This window comes from Bos taurus, chromosome 22 (genome assembly GCF_002263795.3).
Source record: "Bos taurus isolate L1 Dominette 01449 registration number 42190680 breed Hereford chromosome 22, ARS-UCD2.0, whole genome shotgun sequence".
Taxonomy (NCBI): domain Eukaryota; kingdom Metazoa; phylum Chordata; class Mammalia; order Artiodactyla; family Bovidae; genus Bos; species Bos taurus.
The window spans coordinates 27,161,284-27,185,345 of record NC_037349.1 but is presented as its reverse complement, the minus strand read 5'-3'; the positions used below and the strand labels follow the sequence as shown (position 1 = coordinate 27,185,345).

Below are 24,062 nucleotides of genomic sequence, written 5' to 3'. Positions count from 1 at the left end.
AAAAAATTCATCTTATCAATAGAATGTTAGGAAACATTACATGAATCTGACAAAGGACTTCTTATATCTAGTATGTATAAATAATTCATAAAACTTAGTAAGACAAATAACCCAATTAGAATATGAGCAAAGGATATAAATAGACCTTTTCCCAAACCAGAGAAATGGCCAATAAAAACATGAAAGCAGGTTTGAATCACTAGTCACCAGGGAGATGAACATCAAAACCACAATGAGATATGACTTCATACCCACTAGGACCATTGTAATCCAAAGGACAAATGTAACACATGTTGGCTAGCCTGGGGAAAGCTGGAACCTTCATACACTGCCAATGGGACCGTTAAGTGCTGCAGTGACTTTGTGAAACAGTATGGCACATCTCCTTAAGAGGTGAAATATAGAGTTATCATATAGTGTAGTGATTTCAGTCTTAGTTACAAATACAATAGAAATGAAAACTGTCTACAAGAAAACTTGTACACAAATGTTTACAGCAGCATTAGGTATAATATCCCTTAATGTGAACACAACCCTAATGACCATCAACTACTGAAATGATAAATAGCAAGTGACATATCCACATAAGGAATACTATTCAGCGATAGAAAGGAATGAACTACTGATGTATTTTACAATATAGATGAAGCTCCAAGACATTATACCAGATAAAAAGAGTCAATGAAAAATGACCTTATATAGTCTTACTCCATTCATATAAAATGTTCAAAACAGGGAAATCCATGGAGATAGAAAGTAGACGAGTGATTTCCAGGAGGAGGACGCTTGGGAGGAAATAGAGAATGACTGCTAAAAGGGTACAGTTTCTTTGTGGGATTATAAAAATGTTCTAAAATTGATTGTGCTGGTGGTGAACATGTATATCATACACAACACATGAATGAATTTATATATTTAAAAACTCTGTGAATATACTGTAAATAACTGAGGTATAGTCTTTAAAAGGGAAATTGTTTGGTAATGTGAATTATATCTCAATGAAGCAGTCATAAAGTAATATCAATTAAATCTGTCCATTGTCTCAACTCAAAACACCCCTAGCTATTGACAGAACCATCGTGACATATATAATGTCTGTGTAAGAACTGTAAAAAGCTCCCTCTTCTGGATAAGACAATAAGTCACCTTGTCCTCCATGCAGACCCAGCCAGAACAAGGGCAGCCTGTCTCAATAGAAAAGGAAGCCTTAGTTAGACTTCATCAAAGTGCCTCTGGGCAAGGCTTGGCCTGAACAAACATGCATGACAATCAGGCTGATAGATTGCTCTATTATTATCACACCAGATGGACTTATAGAAGATGTCATAAATCTGTTATTGCTGTTCAGTCACTCAGCACTGTCTGACTCTTTGTGACCCCATGGACTGCAACACTCCAGGCTTTCCTGTACTTTAGCATCTCCCAGAGCTTGCTCAAACTATGTCCATTGAGTTGATAAGGCCATACAACCATCTTGTTCTCTGTCATCCCCTTCTCCTCCTGCCTTCAATTTTTCCTGGCATCAAGGTCTTTTCTAATGAGTCAGCTCTTGGCATCAGGTGGCCAAAGTATTGGAGTTTCAGCTTCAGTGTCAGTCTTCCCAATGAATATTAAGGGTTGATTTCCTTTAGGATTGACTGGTTGGATCTCCTTCAGTCCAAGGGACTCTCAAGAGTCTCCTCCAACACCATACTTCAAAGGCATGAATTCTTCAGCACTCAGCCTTCTTTGTGGTCCAACTCTCACATCCACACATGACTACTGTAAAAAACATCGCCTTGACTATATGGACCTTTGTTGGCAAAGTAATGTTTCTGCTTTTTAATATGCTGCCTAGGTGGGTCATAGCTTTTCTTCCAAGGAGCAAGAATCTTTTGATTTCATGGCTGCAGTCACCATCTGCAGTGACTTGAGACACCAAGAAAATAAACTCTGTCACTGTTTACATTGTTTCCCCACCTGTTTTCCATGAGATGGGACTGGATGCCATGATCTTCATTTTTTTAAATGTTGAGTTTTAAGCCAGCTTTTTCACTCTCCTCTTTCAAATTCATAAAGAGAATTTTTTAGTTCCTCCTTGCTTTCTGCCTTAAAGGGGGAGTCATCTGCATATCTGAGGTTATAGACTATGGCCTGGATTATATGGACCTTTGTTGGCAGATTAACGTCTCTGCTTTTCAACACACTGTCTAGGTTTGTGGTAGCTTTCCTGTGTTGGTGGTATAGTGGTAAACATTTTCACATTAAGCTCCTCAAAAACAAGAGAACTGAATTGTAAACACAGCAAATCCAGTGGAAACTTAGATTAAGACACTTGTCAGCGCGATCTTCCAACTAGCTTTGGCCCCAAAATGTAGAAGTGAAATAATATTTTCATAAATGTCCTAAGATATCAGCAGTTATTTTATAAACTAAAACCTTTCATGATTCAAAGGCAAACAACAAATATATTCCATTTACATGGAAAAACATAAAATACATAGACTGAGAAGTTACTGAAAAAAAACTGACTTTAACAGAATCTTAGTTTTAAAGCTCACAACCTTCCTGTGTGACTAGGTTGAAATGTATTGTGTTTGACTAAAACACTTGCTTTTCAAATTCAGAGAGAATGAACAGACTACTGATAAAGTTACAGCCTTTTAAAAGAAATTTAACTTGTTGTTAAACCATCAGAGCAAAGTAGCTTTGAACTTCATCAAAGTCTTTATGTTCAAAGATGAAATTTATTTTTTTAGCTTCACTTTTAGTTACGAGAAATAGCACTGCCTGTAACTCACAGCAAACTAAGCTCCTACTAATTATAACAGAACAATTTTAGCTAATTAGTCTTTAGTAATTTTTCTTTTCAGATACCGCCAGCCACTCTGGGATTCATCCTTCAAAATTTTTGCACTTCTTTAATCTTTCTCCACATTTAGTTTTCTAAGTCTCTATGTGTTTTTAAAGAGGAAGAAGTAAACTTTTGTAGTCGAAATATAGTCAATTTATGTTTTATACAAAGATTGCAAATGGACAGAAGTTAAAAGGGAATAAAAAAGGAAAAAAGAAGCTTTGGGCTGAAGAAATGAGCTCTTAAATATCTTCTTAAGAGACAGAGGTAAGAACATTTCATAATCTAGTGTAACATTTTTTATGTGTTGAGAGCATCTGTTCTCAACATCTAGGTTGGAAGTCATTAATGACAACCCCTGGGCTATATTTGACTTTCACTTGTCTGCTGCAGATAGGGTTGACCCATGCAGTGTTTTCGTAAAAATTAAACTTAGTCTCTAATATGTAAAAGGTCAAAACACTGTATGTAAATAATGGATTCTGGGTTATTCTGAAAAGTGATCAGCTTTGGTAACTGTATGGTCAGGCTATTCTCCTGCTCTCTGTACAGACCCAGCTCAACCAGTACCTGATTCTCCTACATCCTCCTGACTGACCTTTCTGGCCCAGGCCCAAGCTAGAGATTGTATTTATCAAAGAAGTGGTGAGGGGCTTGCTCTTATGCTAGTCTCCCTGGTGACCGAAAAGCCAACCTGGCATCAATTTCCCCTCTAACTGGCAATCTCCTCTTCTCCCCAGGAGTAAAGACTCCCACCAAGTCCTGCCTGCCTTCTGCAGAAGATTGCGGGGTATCACTTCAGGACTTTGTTTCAGACATGTCAGATTCCCCATCCAGTAAACTACTGATGTCTCTGTCACTGACTCCGGGCTCTTTCTTGGGTCTTGAATCTGGGCAAACACAGGATTTGTAGACCTGTGGGCTGCACCCCAACAGTAACACTGTTTCTGCATTTCTCACTCATTATTTCACTCATTAATTCACTCATGAAATCATGAATAGTTCATTCATTATTTCATTCATTATTTCACTCATTAATAGCAAATGAGTGAAAATCTGATCGCTTTTCAGAATAACCCAGAATCCATTATTTACAAAAGACTGGATGGCTGCACAGTGAGCATCCCTATAGGAAGAGCATGTCGTGGCTCTGATCCATTCCAGATCTCACTATCCTTAATGCTTACACAAAGATGGCTTCACTCATGAACATTATCTTCCTAAGTAATCCAACTGAATAGAAATATAAAGAAGCACAAAAAAATGGTAGGAGATTTTGAGTTCCAAAAATTGCTTTGCAATGCTGGTTAAAATACAACAAAAATTTAGTAGAATGTAAAGCTGAGCAAACAAAGTAAGCTGCAAAGCAGAATGATTAATTCTAGAGCCTAGGCTGTGACAGCCAGGGCAGCAGAAAGGTGTGGGGAATGGGAGATCAGTCTGGGCAATCTGATAGCGTAGGTTTAATTGCCCTTGAGGAAACAGGAGATGAGGAGGTCCTGGGCTCAGGAGCTGGATATTTGAAAAGGAGTCCTTTCAGACATAGCTGGGTTTCCAAGGTGGCTCAGTGGTAAAGAATATGCCTGTCAATGCAGGAGATGCAAGTTTTATCCCTGGGTCAGGAAAACCTCCTTCAGGAGGAAATAGCAACCCTCACCAGGATTCTTGCCTGGGAAATTCCATGGACAGCAAAGCCTGGTGGGCTACAGTTCATGGGATTGCAGAGAATTGGACACAACTGAGCAGCTGGACACACATTCGTGCTTTAAGGGCTGCACTCATGCGTAAACCCACCCACAAACTTAGAGAGAAGGCTAGGGAGTTAGTCTATCCTTCATTTACTTTTTGGAGTGAGGTTGCAGTGAGGTGGGAGACTTGGAGGGAGCGGCTACTTCAATGAAGAATTCATGATTGGGGGCATATATCTCACATGATTCAGGGTTTCATATGCATTTTACATATAATAGACCCTCATTTGTGGATTTCATATTTGTGAATTCACCTGCTCCCTAAAATGTATTTGTAAAGCCTTAATCAGTATTTGTGCACTTTTGTGGTCACTCTCAGATATGCTCAAAGTGGTGAAAAATCTGAATCACTCCAGGTGCACGTTTCCAGCTGAGGTGGAAGGCAGCAATGCTTTCTGCCTTGCTTCAGTTTACCTTCTTTACTCTAACTGTAAAAAAGGGTCCTTTTTCCTACACACTTAATGCCTTTTTTTTTTTTTTTGGCATCTTTGTGCTTTCTGTTGACTCTGCTTTTTAAATTGGAACTAAAGCATAATGCTGAAACGTTATCTAATCTCAAGCACAAGGAGGCCGTGCTGGTCTTATGAAGAAAAACCCATGTTAGGAGAGTTTTGTTCAGGCTTGAGTTACAGGGTTCCTGACCATGAGGTTAATGTTAGCAAACCAACAATGTTTATTACATAAGATGCCTTTAAACAGAAATATCCATAAAACAAGGTTATGTATTGAATGGTGAATGAAAACCATACGGCCCAAGGTTTGCAGGAACCCGCCAACCCTACTTTTCCTAAAAGTGATGCTGCAGTATCTACAAATTCATTTTTACAGGTGAGTGATAAGAAAAAGTGACTATAGATGGTAGGCTACATTGAGCCAATACATTAACATAATACAGTCTCCAGGCTGGTTATATCCCTGGTTCCTGGGGAAACCCACAAAAGCTGTTGGGTATGGACACTTCTTCAACCAAGGTTAAGAACAATCTCATGTTGACATGGGAGGGGAAATTCTCCTAAAGATCAGATTCACATCAAACATTACAAAAATGGTAATATGTTCTACAAATGAGAGTGAACAGATCAACAAATCACAGGTTAACATCAATGATATCCTGAGCTTACAGAACAACATAATGAAAGAACACCTAAATGAACTTTAAACAATTGAAGTAATAAAAAAATGAAGATGGGTGTCAAATCCTCAGAAAAAACAGGATGCTCTAAGGAGAGAACAGAAACCTATGGAAAACAATCAGACAGAAAGTCTAGACAAGAAAAACATAACCACTGAAATTAAAACTCAAAGGACAGTTTAATAGTAAATTAGGCAGAGAACAAAGATTAGTGAACTGAAGATAAGAACTAAGTAAGCAGAGATAGAAAACATGAAAGACAGGTTAACAGACATGGTGAAATGAGAAATTTCAATATACACTTATAAAGGAAAACCAAAAGGAGTAAGGAGCAGACAAAACTGGAAGAGATAACAGCTATGAAATCATCAGTTACCATAAGACATGTATTTCAAGATCTGGGAATCATAACCTAGAATTGTCTAAATATGATAATAGCTTATCTTTGAACAGCAGGCACTGTGTGCCAGGCACTGCTCCAGATGCTTAACAATATTGTAGCTCGTTTAACCCTCACACCTGATGAAGTAAATTCTACTGTTATCTTTGATTTACAGTTGAAAAGTTGGAAAAATAGGTTCAATATTTGTCCAAAGTACATGGCCGCTAAGAGGAAGGATTTGAATCCACACAGCCTGGCTCCAGTCTCTGCACCTTTAAAATTACATTTTATAGCAGAATTATTTTTGGAAGAATAAGGGCAAGTAACACACTCTCTGAAGACCAAAAGAGGGAAGAGAAGAAAAACAAAAGAGTACTGACCATCAATGGAAACTCACAAAATGAACTTCTAGAAAATAAAAAGTCATAGATGCATGAATGATGGTGCACAAAGGAAATGATAAATGCGGGTAAATCTAAAAAAAAAAAACTAATATGAAATAAGAATAAGTCTCCTAGGGAAAACACACACATCTGTACTTTCTCCATTCCTCTGAGAGATTCCCCAACGTAAGACGTAAGTGCAGTAAAGATATTTTTTGAAGGTATAAACTCAACAAAAACAAGTAATAGAGCAAAGTGCAATAAAATTTTGGAAACTAGAAAGTAGAAGTGATGGTGTTGAGGGTTCGACATAACAGAGAAAGATGTCTTTAAACTTACAGTGAGGAAAGGAATGGGAGGAAGTAGTAAAGTTGGAATTTAAAGCAATTGCTAGGTACTCAGCTTCCCTGTCCCACCTACATATCACTCCACATCAGGTCAGAGGAGGCTTAACTCTCTAGAGACGGTAAAACATAGGATGCCAACAGGTCACTCGGCAGATTTTATAGAGGATCTTGTGAGGAAACAGGCGGCTTAAGGAAATATATATGTACACACACTGGATGCTGCAGTCTCTTAGGCCTCTTCTCCCATCAGGCTTCCAAATGCCAATGGAGCCTTTCATCATCCAAGGGGGCGTTTGGACTGTCTCTCAACCAAGCATGTCAGTATAATAACTTTTAGAACATACACTCCAGAACAATCACAGCTATCCTTCATCCTTTCTTGAGAAACTTGAGGACATGGTGCTCTTAGACACTGAACACCAAGAACAGGATTATAGCGGAAGGAAGATCCTGGAAATACAGCCTTGCCCCTAATGTGCAGGAAAACCAAATCCAAATGGGAGCACCCTGAAACCTCCAAAAAAAGATTTCTCCAAGAAGGTAAAATAGAATACTGGACACCTCTCAAAAATTTGAGAAGAGATTCAGAAAACTGGTCAAAATTTTGGCTGATGTAAGTCTCTCTCTCTCTCTAGTCTCTAAGTCGTGTCCAACTCTTGTGACCCTATGGACTGTAGCCTGCCAGGTTCCCGAGTCCATGGGATTTTCCAAGCAAGAATACTGGAGTGGGTTTCCATTTCCTTCTCCAGACATAAATATAAGACCATAGCAAAATGGAAAATTAAAAAGTAAGATTACTAATTTGAAGGAAAATAATTATGCATGGAAGGAAAAACAATCATAATTATAGTGTGCTATAAAAGTCAGCTCTGAATATCATTTATAAATTCAGAGTAATATAAACACTGAATATTGACCTAATTCAAATTCTGACCCAATAAACGCCTGTAATAAAATGCCCTGAATTAATACATGTTCAAATGTTAATCACTGGAAACTTGAGGCAGGTGAAATGTTTATTCTCTGTGGAGGTTTGAATGGGGATTAGGTTGAAGAATGGGCTTGTCATCACTCTATCCAATCAAAGTACAGTGAATGGAATATAATGTGGATTTCCCTATTTTTAATTTTGTGTTTTTGTACAAGCTATGCATTTTAAAATGCTGTTATTTTCATAAACCTCATAGAAAGGCAACCTTACATTTCTGTGGTGGCAAGGTAGTGGTATGAAAGCATTAAAGCATCAGCTACCAAATTTGATGGTCAACAGTAATACTTAAAATTGAAAAAATCAAGAGGTAGCAAATAAGCAAATTATTTCAAGAGCCAATCAAAAAGTTGAAAGTAAATAAGAGCCAATCAAAAAGTTGAAAGTTGTTCTCTCTAGGAAAGGAGAAATAAAAAGGATGTGAGCAGAAGTCTAACATTTTCCTTGAAAACAAGCAGGAAACTCCCAAACTATGTAGAAGTTTGCATAGACTTATATTATTTCAGATATAAAAGAAAAACTAGAAAATAAAAGGAACAGTAGCAATAATATCTAATTAATGGTGTTAAAAATTTTGACTAAACTACTGGACAACAATAATATTAATATAACATCCAGGAGGAGGGAAATACAGTTTAAAATATTGGAAATTTTTCTATTGTTGGAGACATTAAGTTTAGAATTTGTTAAATATGTCTAGTAAATTTTCTAGGGTGATTATTATAAGAAAATAAGTAGAGTATATAACATTTGATGTTACTGAAGGAAAAATAAACTCTCAATCAGTCCAAGGAAAGAACACAAATATTAACATTTCTGTATTAATATGTTAATATTTAAACTATAAGGCAAATGCCTTATTAGAGATAAGTGGGTCACCACTTATCTATTAAATGCTTTATTAGAGATAGTGGGTCACCTCATACTGACCAAAAATATACCCATTCTAAACTTTCATACATCAATAATTTATTAATTAAAAAAAGCAAAATAATCAGAAATATCAGGATAAACAGAAATCTACCATCACTGTGAGAGAAACTGATAGATTAATTAGATAAAGCATCATTAATGATATATATGATTTGAATACAATTGCGGACTTTAACTCAAAGAACATAAGGAAGACACTTCTCTTGTCAATAGGCCACTAGGTTAGAAATCAGTAACCAAAGATGACTAGAAAAATTCCATATGTTTGGAAATTTTAAAACACACATCTGACAATTCATGGATCCAAGAGAAAGTAATAATGAAATCATAAAATTTATAGACAGTGTGAAAAGTGTTAGTTGCTCAGTCATGTCCAACTCTTTGTAACCCCAGAGACTGTAGCTCCCCAGGCACCTCTGTTCATGGCAAGAATACTGGAGTGGGTTGCCATTCCCTTCTCCAGGGGATCCTTCTAACCCATGGATTGAATCCAGGTATCACACATTGTAGGCAGATTCTTTGCTGTCTGAGCCACCAGAGAAGCCATAAAACTGAACCAATAAATATGCTACAAGTCAGAACACTGGTTTACAGCTAAAGCTGTGCTTTTGAGAAAAGTTAAAGTCATACATATTTAAATTAGAACAGAAGAAAGGTAGGAATGTAAGGAGATAACTACACAATTTAAGGGATTAAGAAAAGAACAGTCAAATAATCCAAGAAGTTGGAAAGAACAGTAAAAAATTGAGTGAAATGAATGAAATATAGTATAAAAATTCAAAAGCAAGGAATAACATTAAATTCTGAAAGGTAAGATACTAAAATAATACTTAGAATGAAATAGGGAATGTATCTATTGATAAAGCACAAACAAGAAGATTGAGAAGATGCTTCGAAACAACTTTTGGGCAATTCATTAGAAAACAAAAACCAAATGGATATAATTCCTAGAAGAAAAAACACAACATACCACAAAGAAAGAGATAGTATGCTGGTCCTACAACTATTCAAATGATTTCATCAATAGTTAAAATATTTCCTGAATAAGAGCTCCAGGCCCAGTTAGTTTTATTTGTATGTTTTACTTTTTATTCAAGAAGTAGATAATTCTAATATTTTTAAAATCTTATAGGGAATATAAAATAAGAAGTAATCGTCTATTCATTTATAGAGACAAATGACTTTGATACTGAAGCCAAAAAAGTACAGTATGAGAGAAGGAAAGAAAATCTCCTATATTGATATATGTGCAAAATACTAAACAAAATACTTACAGATAATAACATCCAAGTATTAAAAAACATAAAAGCCAATCTGAAACTAACCCAGGACTAGAAGGTTGGTTAATACTAAAAATGGTTCACTGTATTAACAGGTTAAAGGAGAAAAACAGAATGACTATCTCAGTAAATGTAGGAAAAGCATTTACAATAATAAAGAATTCCTGATTAAAAACTAACAGAGAAGAATTGCCTTAACTTGATAAAGAGTACCTATGAAATCTAGAGTAACCATCATACCAAATGGTGAAATGTTAACCTTATTCACTCTTGAAAATCAAGAGCAAGACAGGGATATTCATGCTCAATATACCTATTCAACACTGTACTGGGTGAGAGAAAGTGCACTCATATAAAAGCTATAAAAGGAGCCAAAAACTCACACTATTTTCAAATAATACGATTTTCCAGACACAAAATTCCAAAAAAGCCAGAGACATGACCACACATTGCTTTACAGTTGGTTAAGAATTGCCATCAACTGAGCACGTAGAGTTGATTCCCCTCTGAAATAAAATAAACAAGTAAATCTACTTCACAAGATATACAAAACCAATTCTAGGTAATTAAAGACTTAAATGCAAAGAGGAGAATATTAAACGTTTATAAGTACATTTAAGAAAATGTTTTTACCATTTCACGGTAAGGAAGAAAAAAAATTTAAACGATTCATGAGAGAACATGAGCTATAAAAAAAAATCAATACTTTAATGTAAAATTAAGAACATCTGCTCATCATTTGACAGCATCAAGGAAAAATAAAAAACCTAGCCACTAAAATGGAGAAACATATATAACTGGCAAAGGATTAATCCAAACTATACAAAGAACTCTTAAGTTTAAAAACAAAAAAGACTACCATACAGTGAAAAAGTATCTAGATAACAGAAACATAAACGTGGTCAACAAATATCTGAAAATGAACTTGCTGCTACTGCTAAGTCACTTCAGTCGTGTCCGACTCTGTGTGACCCCATAGACGTCAGCCCACCAGGCTCCCCCGTCCCTGAGATAGAAATGCAAATTAAAACCAAAATCACATTTTATTTAAAAAATAAAAATGGAAACTGAAAAGTGAAATACAATTTTGTATTCAATAGATTTGCACAATTTAAAATACAGAACAATAACAAATGTTGACAAATATCAACAGATATTCACAAATATAATGCTCATGTGAAAAGTAGTGTAGATATAAGAATGCTGCTTGATGTCATTACATAAAAGTTTAGAAATTAAAAAGGTAAAAATTTTATCTGTTGCTTAGAAACACATACATATTTATTCAAACAATAAAAAAAAAAAACACCATATAATTCAGAACAGTGACCACCTATTCAGAGGAAGCTTAAGAGAGAAGGAAATGTCATCAAGGTGAGTTACCAGGTAAGTTTAATTGTACTCTGAATTTTTAAATCTTAAGATAAGTGGTAGCTACACAGGCATTCTTTATACTTTTCTCCATACCATTTTCATGTCTAATATAATTCATGATTAAAATGTATTGCACCTTAAAATAGGTAAAATGAAAACATTTTAATAAAGAATGTCAGGAAATTCAAGAGTAAGAGAAGTAAAACTAATTGTCAACAAAGCAAAGATATTTGTAGTTTTGGAGGTACTGTCCTAACATTTTGTGGTTGGAATTCAAATTCTGTCAAAAACACCTGGAAACACATTTTAAAGGCTTCAAAAATCACACACATGCAACATAACAGCAAATCACTAAGAAAATGTCTACAATTCAAACACTGCATTACTTCATGTATTTTTCCCCTCTCTAAATTTTGTGATTATTCCACAAAGCATCTGTTAAAAGGGATAAAGAATGCTTACAGAAAGCAGACAGCTTAAACTATGAATGAGCTTTTCACCTTCATTTAATTATAAATACTATTTTTAAGCATCTTGAACAGTAAGATAAAATTTCATTGCATTTTCATCAGTGTTAAAAGTGGTACATTGAAGATGTTATTTATTCATTTCTCCACAAAGAACATTTTGAATGTATTTTTCCATGGCTGACAGAAACAAAGAAGTATTACTAAGTTTGCAAACATAGAACAATTAGAACATTTTTCAACAACAACACTTCATTAATTGTTTACCTGTGACAAAACCAGTCACGGCTCCCCTGTAGTCATGAGCACCTAGAAGGATATACTTGGAGGAATACAAGTCTCCTTATTAACCCCTTCTTTCAGTCCATGTATTACATCCCTTCAAGGCCTCCAAGTGAAAGCAATGCTTTCTAATGCCTTGTAACTTGGAACTCTGATGTATTAAATACTTTCCACTTTTTGCCACCTTCTTTGGCTTCTTTACCAGAAACCTGTATCTCAGCCTGTACCTTAGGTTGAGAAATTAAAAAAAAATTTTTTTCATTTTTATCTTCTTAGCTCAACTAGGCATGGGCTAAGAATACCCAATATTGCTCTTCATAATTTCCAAAAACCACATGTGAAACCATCAAAAAAAATTACAAAGCAAACAAGACTAAAGAATATCACTGTATGTCAAAAACCACAAAAGCAATCACATGCCAAGCACATGAGAAAATAAAACTCATGAGGCAGATGAGGATAAACTGCAGGGAAACCCAATGGACTAAATGCTACATTCTGGGTTTTCTTTATGAAAGCAAGAAATCACAACAGAAGTAGGAAGGTATTCTGTACCTTACTCCCCACACTTATCCTGACGGGATGCACCCAAAAGAGAAACTCAAGGACAGTAGTACCAAGTGAAAAATAGAAAAACTTAGTTGGGATAAGCAATCCACTCCATGTGCTCTTGCTTCCTTTTAAGATTTTCTGGGTTTGCCAAGAATGAAAGGCCTAATCATTCTTTACCAGGCCCATTTCTCATGAATATATTTTCAGAGAGCAACCAGGAGGGATAAGACAAGCTCTCCCTCTAGGAAAAGCAGGCTTGCTTACTGCTTGCTATAAAAGAGGTGGATTCCCTAATCTTAATGCTCCTCCTAGAATGCAGCATCCATCCTGGCTAAATCCTATCACCTCTGTGGGACCTGGGGGCAAGGGGAATTGAAGCACAGAGCTTGCTATGTGATGAGTAATAAACCTCTCTGTTACTGACCCAGGAAATCATGTCTTCTGGTAGCATCCATAAAAGAGCAACAGGCTAGCTTATTAGCTTCTAACTGGGGTAAAATAAAATCCCAGGATCAACAACTTTATCCCACTTTGCCTATAAATTACTGGCCATGAAGTAGGGGCAGACTTCAAGAGGCATGATATATTTTCAGAAGTATTTCCAAACAAGTTACATTCTCCAGGAAGAATAGACTGAGGAAAAACTTGTAAGTAAATGATACTTTGTCAGATATTGGAAGAAAAGACTAAGGAAAAACTTGTAAGTTAATAATACTTTTTCAGATATTAGAAAAGTATAGCATGCAGTAAAAATATACTCCAGTATTTCTATATGCATTAAGAAATATACTTAAATATGTGAAAGTCACTCAGTGTCTCTTTTGTGACCCCAGGGATAGTCCATGGAATCCTCCAGGACGGAATACTGGAGTGGGTAGCTGTTCCGTTCTCAAGGGAATCTACCCAACCCAGGGAATGGACCCAGGTCTCCCACATTGCAGGCTGATTCTTTACCAGCTGAGCCACCAGGGAAGCCCAAAAATACTGGAGTGGATAGGCTATTCCTTCTCCAGCGGATCTTCTTGACCCAGGAATCAAACGGGAGTCTCCTGTATTACAGGCGGATTCTTTACCAGCTGAGCTACCAAGGAAGACCCTACTTAAATACAGTTAGAAGAAATAATGTATTTTGTGAAAGACTCCTGGCAATACAAAATTAAGACTGGAAACTGCACCTTCCCCTGTAGATCAGAGAAGTGCATCTGACCTCTGTAAATTCAGAGTAATCAACTGACATGTGTGTATAAAGGCTGACTTTGGACAAAATTTGCTTTCTAACCTATTAAAAGTTTTAAGCATAAAAATGGGAGGACCAAATGGAAGTAGGAAGAAAGACTGCCTATAAGAGCCAAAATGGCATTTTAGAGGACTGACTGTATCTTCAGAATAATACAAGCAAACAGATGTGACTTCAATAAATCAGAAACAGAAATTCATAGGAAAGAACAACCTGAAATAAAAAGTATTTCAAGAAATAAGACAAAAATAATCCCTTTCTACCCTTTTAAGAATATAAATAAATCAAACATAAAACAAATAGAGACACAAAAATTTCCTAAATTCTTTATGGGATGTGTAAGTATAACAAAATAAATTTTCAAGTTCTAAGCAAAGCAAATTAAGAGATCTAAACGAAGCTACATGCTGGAAAATTAAATATATATACGTGTATATATATATGTATGTATGTATATACACATATATGTATGTATGTATATATACATATGCTATGCTGTGTTTAATAACTCAGTGTTCAACTATTTGCAACCCCATGGACTACAGCCTGCCAGGCTCCTCTGTACATGGTGATTCTCCAGACAAGATCACTGGAGTGGGTTGCCATGCCCTCCTCCAGGGGATCTTCCCAACCCAGGGATCAAACCCAGGTCTCCCGCATTGTGGGTGGATTCTCTACCAACTAAGCCACCAGGGAAGCTGAAGAATACTGGAGTGGGTAGCCTATCCCCTCTTCAGAGGATTTTCCTGACCCAAGAATTGAAGCAGGGTCTCCTGAAAGCTATCAAAATACCCAGGGAAGATACAGGTAAAAAAAAAAAAAAAAAAATATATATATATATATATATATATATATATATATATTCAAAGAGAGAAAAAAACTGAAAATGAAAGAAGTGAAAGAGCAAGAAGTATGAAAAAAAGAACACACAGAATATAATGGCAGGAATAAAACCAACCACTGCCATTATAAAAACAGAAAGCAAAAGAATAAGCCATGCATTAAATGACACATCATCAATTTATTAATGGCTTGTGGCAGTGGGGGAAGACTACTACCACATTATTAGAACATCTGCATTCTAATTTCGGAATAACTGAGGTGTAAAGAACTAAAAGAAATCTCAGAACCAAGGTAATGATGATATGCATTATATACGAAACATGGCAAAAACAAAGGAAGACAGACTAGTAAAAAGAAAGAAAAAGTAGAAAATGGTCTAAATATGCATCAGGAAGATAAAGACTAAATTAGGTCTCTGGTCTCAATTCTAAATTCCCAGCTAAAGAGCATGTGATTTCCTCAGGATGGGACATGGGTTCACCCTGGTCCAATTAACATGGTACAGACTTTGTCTCCAGAGCCAGACCTCATGGGGGTTGCACTGAAGGTCATCGTGAGCTGGCCAAAACTGCCATGGAGGTCAAAGATATGTTACATTCTTTTCTTTCTCACTGTCTTTGTTCCTTTATGTTTTCAGATTTGTTAGATGTAATTTTCTAATTTCAATGTTCTGCCAGAGCAAAGGTCGTGACTGACAATTTGTTCATACTCTTTTTAGTTCTAACATAGTACAAAGCACAGAGTAACTAATGAGTAAACACATCCTTAACTAGATTATTTTTCCTCCCTTAAGCAGAATCCTTACAAAACAGTCAAACAGAAAACAGGCATGCACACACACACCACATTCATACACACACACACACACTTTAAACTCTGCTTTGTACAGTATATAGAGATAAAAAACATTGAATTAATTTCTCAGCCTATTTCCTTAATTAATAAAAATCCTCATACTGTTTCTGAAATCCAAAATGACCACACAAAGTCAGTTATATGTTTTTAAATGTTGGATTTGTTACATGTGTAAACATACACTTACAGGCAAACTGGAGCTTAGCTTCTCTGCTGACAATTGTCCCGACTGAATTTGTGGCAAAGCATTGATAATTTCCTGTATCCCAATTTCTGTTGGGGTTAATAACCACAAGATTTCCTCTTATCAGCTTATAACGATACTCCATACTCAAATCAATATCGCTTCCATTCAGCTGCCATCTGTAAAACAAATGTCCAGGATTTCTCCCTTAGTATAATTAAAAAAAAAAACAAAAACCTACATTATAGAGAATCTACTTTAAACATCAGCTCTCTTATGAATGAAAGGGGACAAATATATCATTCAATTGTTATATAACTGGAAATCAAAGATGCCCCAGTTTAAAAAAAAAAAAAACAGAAACAAAAGGTTAAATTATAGTAGAAAGCACAATAGAGTAGTATCTAAAAGCTGAAAGTTTTCAAGATTTTCTGAAGAGGAGAAAATAATTTAGTTTGTTCACTAGGGGGAAAATTAGTCTAGGTCTGCATAGGCAAAGATGAAGTAGAAAGTTGAGGTAATTATCTCATACACTTCAGGCCAGTCTCATGCTGCCGATGGAGGAGGGGGAAGCACATTTCTTTGATTTACCCAGACTGACTGAGCACATTTAATAAATTAATTGGGTAAGTGTTCAACCATCCATTTCAATTTGTCTGGGTAAAAACCTGTCCCCAAGGCACCTTCGGCTCGTCTAAGCCATCACAGAGCTATTTACTAAATGGTACACTGTGGTACAAGACCCTAAATGCCACCCAGAGGGTCGGAAACGGTAAAGGCACTAACCTGAGAGCCGTATTTATCAATGGGAAGCCAAAAGAGAAAAACAAAGTAGTTGGTTTTTAAATAAGAGTTTTTAAACAGAAAAACCAGAATTTTTTTAAACAGTCAGCACACCAGACACATCAAAGTAAAAAGTAGACATTACGTTTAAAAACTCATTAAATACCCCGCAATCTCAAGAGCACATCCATTGTACAAAGCCATCGACCTGCCAGAAGGCTTGATTTTATAAGAAAATTACACTGGTATTGGGTCTATAAATTTAAGGGTAATATGGCAACAATCATCTCAATTCCTCTTTATAATAACTTTCAGAAAATGGGTAATAAAACACCCATTTCACAGATGAGAATTTCAATAAAACAGCTTAGTGAGCTGTTGTCAACTTTCTCCAAACTCTTAATTACAGATCAGAACTACTATCCATTTGAATTCTGGCCCAGAGATTTTTAACCATGTCACGGGTCATATAAAAACTGTATTAATACACAAAATGTTTAACCTGGAAATAGTAGCATTGTGAAAGCACATAAAGTATTGTGAAATGTGAACATTATCACAAATAAAAGTGCATGAAGTTAAAGGAAATATCACATAGCTGTGAAAAATGTATGAGATTTTGTAAACATAGAAAAGCCTTACAAAGGTGAAAACTTTTTTGCAAAATGCAGTTCAATATTATGTATATAAAGTATTTAAAGATATAAAGTAATATTAAGGAAGTATTAAACATGTTTTTAAATGTATAAAAACAAAACACTTCAAGTTTAAGGTATTTTAGAGTTTTCACGGAGGGAAAAGTGTGAAGAGGTTACAGGGCAAACACTGGAAATTGAGCTTTTTAGGTTTGATTTTCTAAACCAAATAGTGTTTTTATGTGGTATTCATCATTATACTTGCCTCTATGTTTGTATCATTTTCTATACCTGAAAGAGCAGGACATTTAAAAAAAATTAATGCTAAGAAATGAATAAATTTAAAAGTTTAGTTTCTATTGATCAAAGTAGTATTGTATCATTTGCTCAACTTAAAAATTAAGACTTCCTTGATTTTTTTTTTTCTGTATTCACATACAAGACTCCTAGGTTTAAAGCAACATTCTGAAATTAAGAGGAAAATCTGGAGGCCTCAAGTCTTTTCTTTTGAGCTGAAAAGAACAAAATGTTAAAGAAATAGAAAAACGCCATAACTGCTTTCTCATTTGTGGCAGACTTTTGCTATTGGTTTGATTTTGCTTGGCTTGTACAGTAACTCCCTTATGATCCTTCCCAAGGCAAGTCTATATTTGCATGTGTCTTTTAGATTACTTTCTTCTATTCGGACTTTAATCCTGCCCCTAGAATTTTGAAGTGGGACTGTAAACACCTATTACCCCTTCTTCATTTGATTCCTGCCCAAATCCTAGAACTATGGAAACTCAGAAAAGGAAATTAAGGAAAACTGTTCATCCACATTCTTTCTTAATACTCTGCACTCTTGATATACAAGGTGGTCTGCAGATGGTCATGAGCACCCTAATTATCATCCAAGAGTATGCTTTAAATGCAGAATCTTAGACTCTATCCAGGTCTACTAAACCAGAAAATGGCATCCTAGTGAGAGTTGCCAGTGTTTAATAGGCCCATTCCAGTTTGGAAGAACTGGTCTATAATATCCCCAAGAAGTAACCATGGACGGCCTATGAGGGACATAGATAAGAGTTACCCAATCTTGATTTATCCCATTCCATTTTCAAGAACTCTTATTAGAAAAATCAACCCTCCTTCCTTCTTTCCTTCTTCATTCTACCCTTCTTCCCTCTCGCCCTTCATCCCTTCATCCTTTCTTGGCAAAAAAATATTTGAAAGGTAAGAGAAAAGTGTTAGTTGCTCAGTCGTGTCCCACTCTTTGTGACCCCATGAACTGTAGCCCACCAGATTCCTCTGTCCATGGGATTCTCTAGGCAAAAGTACTGGAGTGGGTTGCCATTCCCTTCTCCAGGGGATCTTCTAGACCCAAGGATTAAACCCAGGTCTCCCACAATGCAAGCAGATTCTTTACCATCTGAGCCACCTCTGAGTGCCTATGTGTCCAGGCTCTAAGGAAGGGGTGAAAAAGCTCCTTCATGGAGCTTACACTGTGCGAGAAGCCGTTTTTCTGTTTCTCAGTTCCTGTCCCTCCCCCCGTGTCTAGCCTAGTCTCTATCCAACCCTACCATTAACAGCAGAATGAACAGAAATGAGATTCATAACCAAGTGCTCCTTGGTTTATGGGTTGAACTCATTGTGTGACCATGAGCAATTAACCAAACTCCATTAAACCTAAGATTTCAACATGTAAAATGAAGACAGTATCATCTTCCCCACATGGTTGTTCTATCAATTTAATTACAAACCGCTGAGAAAAGAAGTAAAACAAAGGTGAAGGAAAAAAGGAAAGATATACCCATCTGAAGGCACAGTTCCAAAGAATAGCAAGCAGACATAAGAAAACATTCCTAAGTGATCAATGAAAAGAAATAGAGGAAAACAATAGAATGGGACAGATTAGAGATCTCTTCAAGAAAATTAGAGATACCAAGGGAATATTTCATGCAATGATAGGCACAATAAAGGACAGAAACAGTATGGACCTAACAGAAGCAGAAGATATTAATAAGAGGTGACAAGAATACACAGAAACTATACAAAAAAGATCTTCATGACCCAGATAACCATGATGGTGTGATCACTCCCAAGACCCAGATATCCTGGAATGCAAAGTCAACTGCACCCTAGGAAGCATCACTACCAACAGCTAGTGGAGGTGATGGAATTACAGCTGAGCTATTTCAAATCCTAAAAGATGATGCTGTGAAAGTGCTGCACTCACTATGCCAGCAATTATGGAAAACTCATCAGTGGCCACAGGACTGGAATAGGTCACTTTTCATTGGCATCTCAAAGAAAGGCAATGCCAAAGAACATTCATACTGCCACACAATTGCCCTCATTTCACAAGCTTGAAAAGTAATGCTCAAAATTCTCCAAGCTAGGCTTCAACAATACATGAACTGAGACTGTCCAGATGCTCAAACTGGATTTAGAAAAGGAAGAGGAGCCAGAGATCAAATTGCCAACATCCGTTCAATTGTAGAAAAAGTAAGAGAATTCCACAAAAACATCTACTTCTGCTTCATTGACTATGCTTAAGCTCTTGAGTGCGTGGATCACAACAAATTGTGGAAAATTCTTAAAGACATGGGAATACCAGACAACCTTACCTGCCTCCTGAGAAATCTCTATGCAGGTCAAGAAGTTACAGTTAGAATGGGACATGGAACAACAGACTGGTTCCAAATTGGGAAAGGAGTATGTAAAGGCTGTATATTGTCAACCTGCTTATTTAACTTATATGCAGAGTACATTATGCAAAATGCCAGGGTGGATGAAGCACAAGCTGGAATCAAGATTGCTAGGAGAAATTCCAATAACCTCAGATATTCAGATGACACCATCCTTATGTTAGAAAGGGAAGAGGAACTAAAGGGCCTCTTGATAAAGGTGAAAGAGGAGACTGAAAAAGCTGCCTTAAAACTCAACATTCAGAAAATGAAGATTATGGCATCCAGTCCCATCACTTCATGGCGAATAGAAGAGGAAACCATGGAAACAGTGATAGACTTTATTTTCTTGGTCTCCCAAATCACTGCAGATGGTGACTGTGGCCATGAAATTAAAAGATGCCTGCTCCTTGGAAGAAAAGCTATAACAAACCTAGATAGCATATTAAAGAGCAGAGACATTACTTTGCCAACAAAGCCCCATATAGCCAAATCTATGATTTTTCCAGTAGCCATGAATGGATGTGAGAGTTGGACTATAAAAATAGCTGAGCACCAAAGAATGGATGCTTTTGAACTGTGGTGTTGGAGAAGACTCTTGAGAGTGTCTTGGACTTCAAGGAGATCAAACAAGTCAATTCTAAAGGAAATCAACCCTGAATATTCATTGGAAGGACTGATGCTGAAGCTGAAGCTCCAATACCTTGGCCACCTGATTCGAAGAGCTGACTCTTTAGAAAATACCCTGATGCTGGGAAAGACTTAAGGCAGGAGGAGAAGGGTATGACAGAAGACAAGATGGTTGGATGGGATCACTGACAGCTGACAATGAGCTTGAGCAAGCTCTGGGAGATGGTAAAGAACAGGGAAGCCTGGCATGCTGCAGTCCATGGGGTTGCAAAGAGTCAGACACAACTGAGCAACTGAACAACAACAACCATCAATCAATCAATTTATTTAAACAGTGTATATAAAACCAGTGGCTCATGGTAGTCATCCAACAAATAGGCAGGCGCCAGTGTTAACATGGGAGGGCTTTCCATCCAAATCTGCAAGTCCATCCATTTGCTTTGTTTTTCTTTTCTTCTATCCTCATAGAGCGTATGCTGGTTAAATGCAACCTGTGTGATTCAATGCTTTGGGTCATCTCTTCTCATGTGGCATGAACTGTGTCTTCCACATATGGTCTGTCTGCATTTGTACCTGACTTAGAAGTCAGTGAAACGCGGGACAAAACACATGCTGGGCTTGACCTTCAGAGAATAAATCTGACAGTAAATCACAAGTAGGTGGACTGAATTTTTAAGCTGCAAACAGTTTGCTAGTTACTAAGTTATTTGACGGCTTGTGGAGGAAGAAGGGAGAACTCCTCTACATGCAAAGCAGGAAAAATGCAGTTAATTTCACACACTTTTGAATGGAGAACTCTCATGACAAATGGTACTTGTGGCTTTGTTATCTACAAAGAACAGTGTGTATCAAGGAAAAAAGGTTTCAGCTCCACAGTCTAGAATGTTTATGGCCTGATGAAGCGTGCCTGATGGCTTCATTTGAAAATTCTGTTTTCGTGTTTAGCTGATGAAAAATAAAGGTACAATGGCTATGTGGCAAATTGGAAAGATAAATAAAAATATATAGAAGCACTTCTTCTTGTCTATTTAATAGCTGGAAAGATTTAAGAGATCATAAAATATGTGGGAAAACACCTTATTTCAGTAAGCATCTAAGATGTAAAAGCTATCATATCTCTCAGTTTTGACTGAAGAGCCAAAATGGAAAACATTTCTTACATTATGCATGAATGTTTCTTACTTATGTTATCTCACTCTTTGTCATATACACACAATCTCTAAATTATTTTACTGTGCAAAAAGACCAAAACTGCTCTTGTACATATGTTTCTGCTGTAACAAAATTATAACTGCGTTTGTTTTAGTAAACTCATCAGAGTGAAGATATACTTGAGATACTCAGAAGATGGTTAATTTTCTTTTAACAAAGCAATATAATTATGTCTCTCCTTCTTAGTATTATTCATCATTAAATGGAACCCATCCCCCGGTGATATAAAATTTCTCAATATCTTATTATACATGGGTTGCTTTTCTTCTTGCTAAAAATATGTTGATTCAAAAGGGTTGTTTTTAAACTCTGCAATGTGTAAGCAACCCGTGAGCCTGGGCATCCAAGTGTTATTTTATTCTGAGAAAATAGTGCACTTCACTTCCTAATACAGAAATTTATTTCAGAATATTTTCAATACAATCTTTTGTATAAGAAATAATCAGGAAAATTGAAGGCACACAAACATACTCCTTCCACAAAGAATGTGTCTAATAAACCTACAAATTAGACTACATTTCTTTGGAGTAAATTGTAACCCAACTGTCCAGAGTTCGTAAACATCATGCACAGTGGTAAGACAGCAACAGGTAAATGGTGCATTTAGATCATAAATTTGGGAAGTTTTCAGAAGCAGACACTGCCTTTTAGCTTTGAACATGCACAATCCTTTGTGAAAGTTGAAAATGTCTACTTTTATGAAGGGATTTTGAAGTTCCTTAGGACTTTAAAGTCTCAGAATGAAATACTTTTTGAAATGTGGAAATCATTTAAAACTTCATAAAAGTAAAATCTGCATATTCCAATTTCATTCCGAAAAGCTTCATGCAGTGATTTGGAGCAAAAGAAGACAGCTCTGGGGCTCTGGGGGTGATGTACACTAGCATTTCAATCATATAACATTTACACTGTGCTCTGGAAGCAGACTAACCTTGTAGCTTTCGTTCAGTGGTAAATGTCACAAGATTAAGTACCTTTGCATACTCATCATCTTGTAATGCTCTTGAATGATCTTGTAAGATCACTGTCAGCTTTCAGTGTTCAAACACTCATTCTACATGAATTAGGATTTGCTTTTAGAATCCACAAGTGAGAAATGGTTTAATTTTCATATTTCACAACTCTGATTCTCAAGCAATAGGCTCTCAACCCCTTTAACTGCTTGATGTGGAACTTATATGTGAATTAAGGTCAATAACTCGAGGTTCAGATTCTGGAAGAAGTTGCAGTTCCAGAAGAAGTCCTGGACCACTTACTCTGCCAGCTGACCTGAGGTAGCATGAATTAGATCGGTCCATTTATAAATTTCAGTTACACACTCTATACAACAGGAAGCTGTTACTGGCCTACAATTTCTTTAAGACATTGTACAGGCCCTTGGGTTAACAGGTTTTGAATCTTAAGTATAAAGCGTAAGGTGGGGATATTTCAACTGGGAGTTAATAGTTTTAAATGATGGAAACAGTAATTGTGACTTCTAAGAAATAACAGAATCATCAATCATGGGGAGTATATGAATCACTACCTTCCAATACAGAGAACAAAATATGTGTAAGATTCTGTGTATGTTTGTGTGCAAACAAAAGTTTATGTAACAATGAGTAAATTAACATAAAAAGACTAGATTCTAAGTGTCGAAAGGTATTTTCAAACCATAAGGCACGCTATCCATCACTGCTGAATTCCTACCATCAGTCATAACAGGTAGGTGAGCATACTGGGTGCTCACAGAAGTTTCCTGAATGAAGTAATCTTATTCTACCCTCTAACCTAGCCATCCTAGCCTCCATACAGTCATCCCTCTCACTGTGGTCATCCATATTATCAATAAATATCTCAAAGACAGGGAATGAATGTATAATTATTTTCACTACCATCCAGTTATTATTTATTTACCATACTAGTTATTATTGGATATGGCAACCTCTTTACACAAAACCACACTAGTATGGAATGAGAATCATGAAGATAAACATAGACATATCTTGTTGTCAGTTTAATTTAAGGCACTAAATCCTAACTTGGATCTTCCACTAAAACTCTGAAATAAAAGGTTAGAGAATATCACCCTTTGAAATTGAAACTAACAAAACTCAGTGACAATAAATTGAGTGACAATCAGGTAGTTTCAAAATAATCTCAGGATGTAATTCATCTCATGGTTGACTGTATTATCCTTCAAGGTATCTACACCAACTTATAAAGTTTGGTCAGGAAAAATGGAAACATAAACAATATTCTGGAGAAAAACAAATGCTACATATTAGAGTTTGATGAAAAACCAAGAAAAAAGCAAAATAATTTACTAAATTCTTT

At 36.2% G+C, this 24,062-nt stretch overlaps 1 protein-coding gene across 4 annotated transcripts in view; it reads right to left on the bottom strand.

Moving 5' to 3' along the window:
* CNTN3 (contactin 3) overlaps positions 1–24,062 on the bottom strand; it is a 399,434-nt gene that overhangs the window by 233,142 nt on the left and 142,230 nt on the right. For all 4 annotated transcript variants that reach the window (XM_024983152.2, XM_059880039.1, XM_059880038.1 and 1 more), the window contains exon 4: positions 15,824–15,999. In XM_024983152.2, coding sequence (XP_024838920.1) covers positions 15,824–15,999 — 176 coding nt within the window. The remainder of the gene's footprint in view (positions 1–15,823; positions 16,000–24,062) is intronic.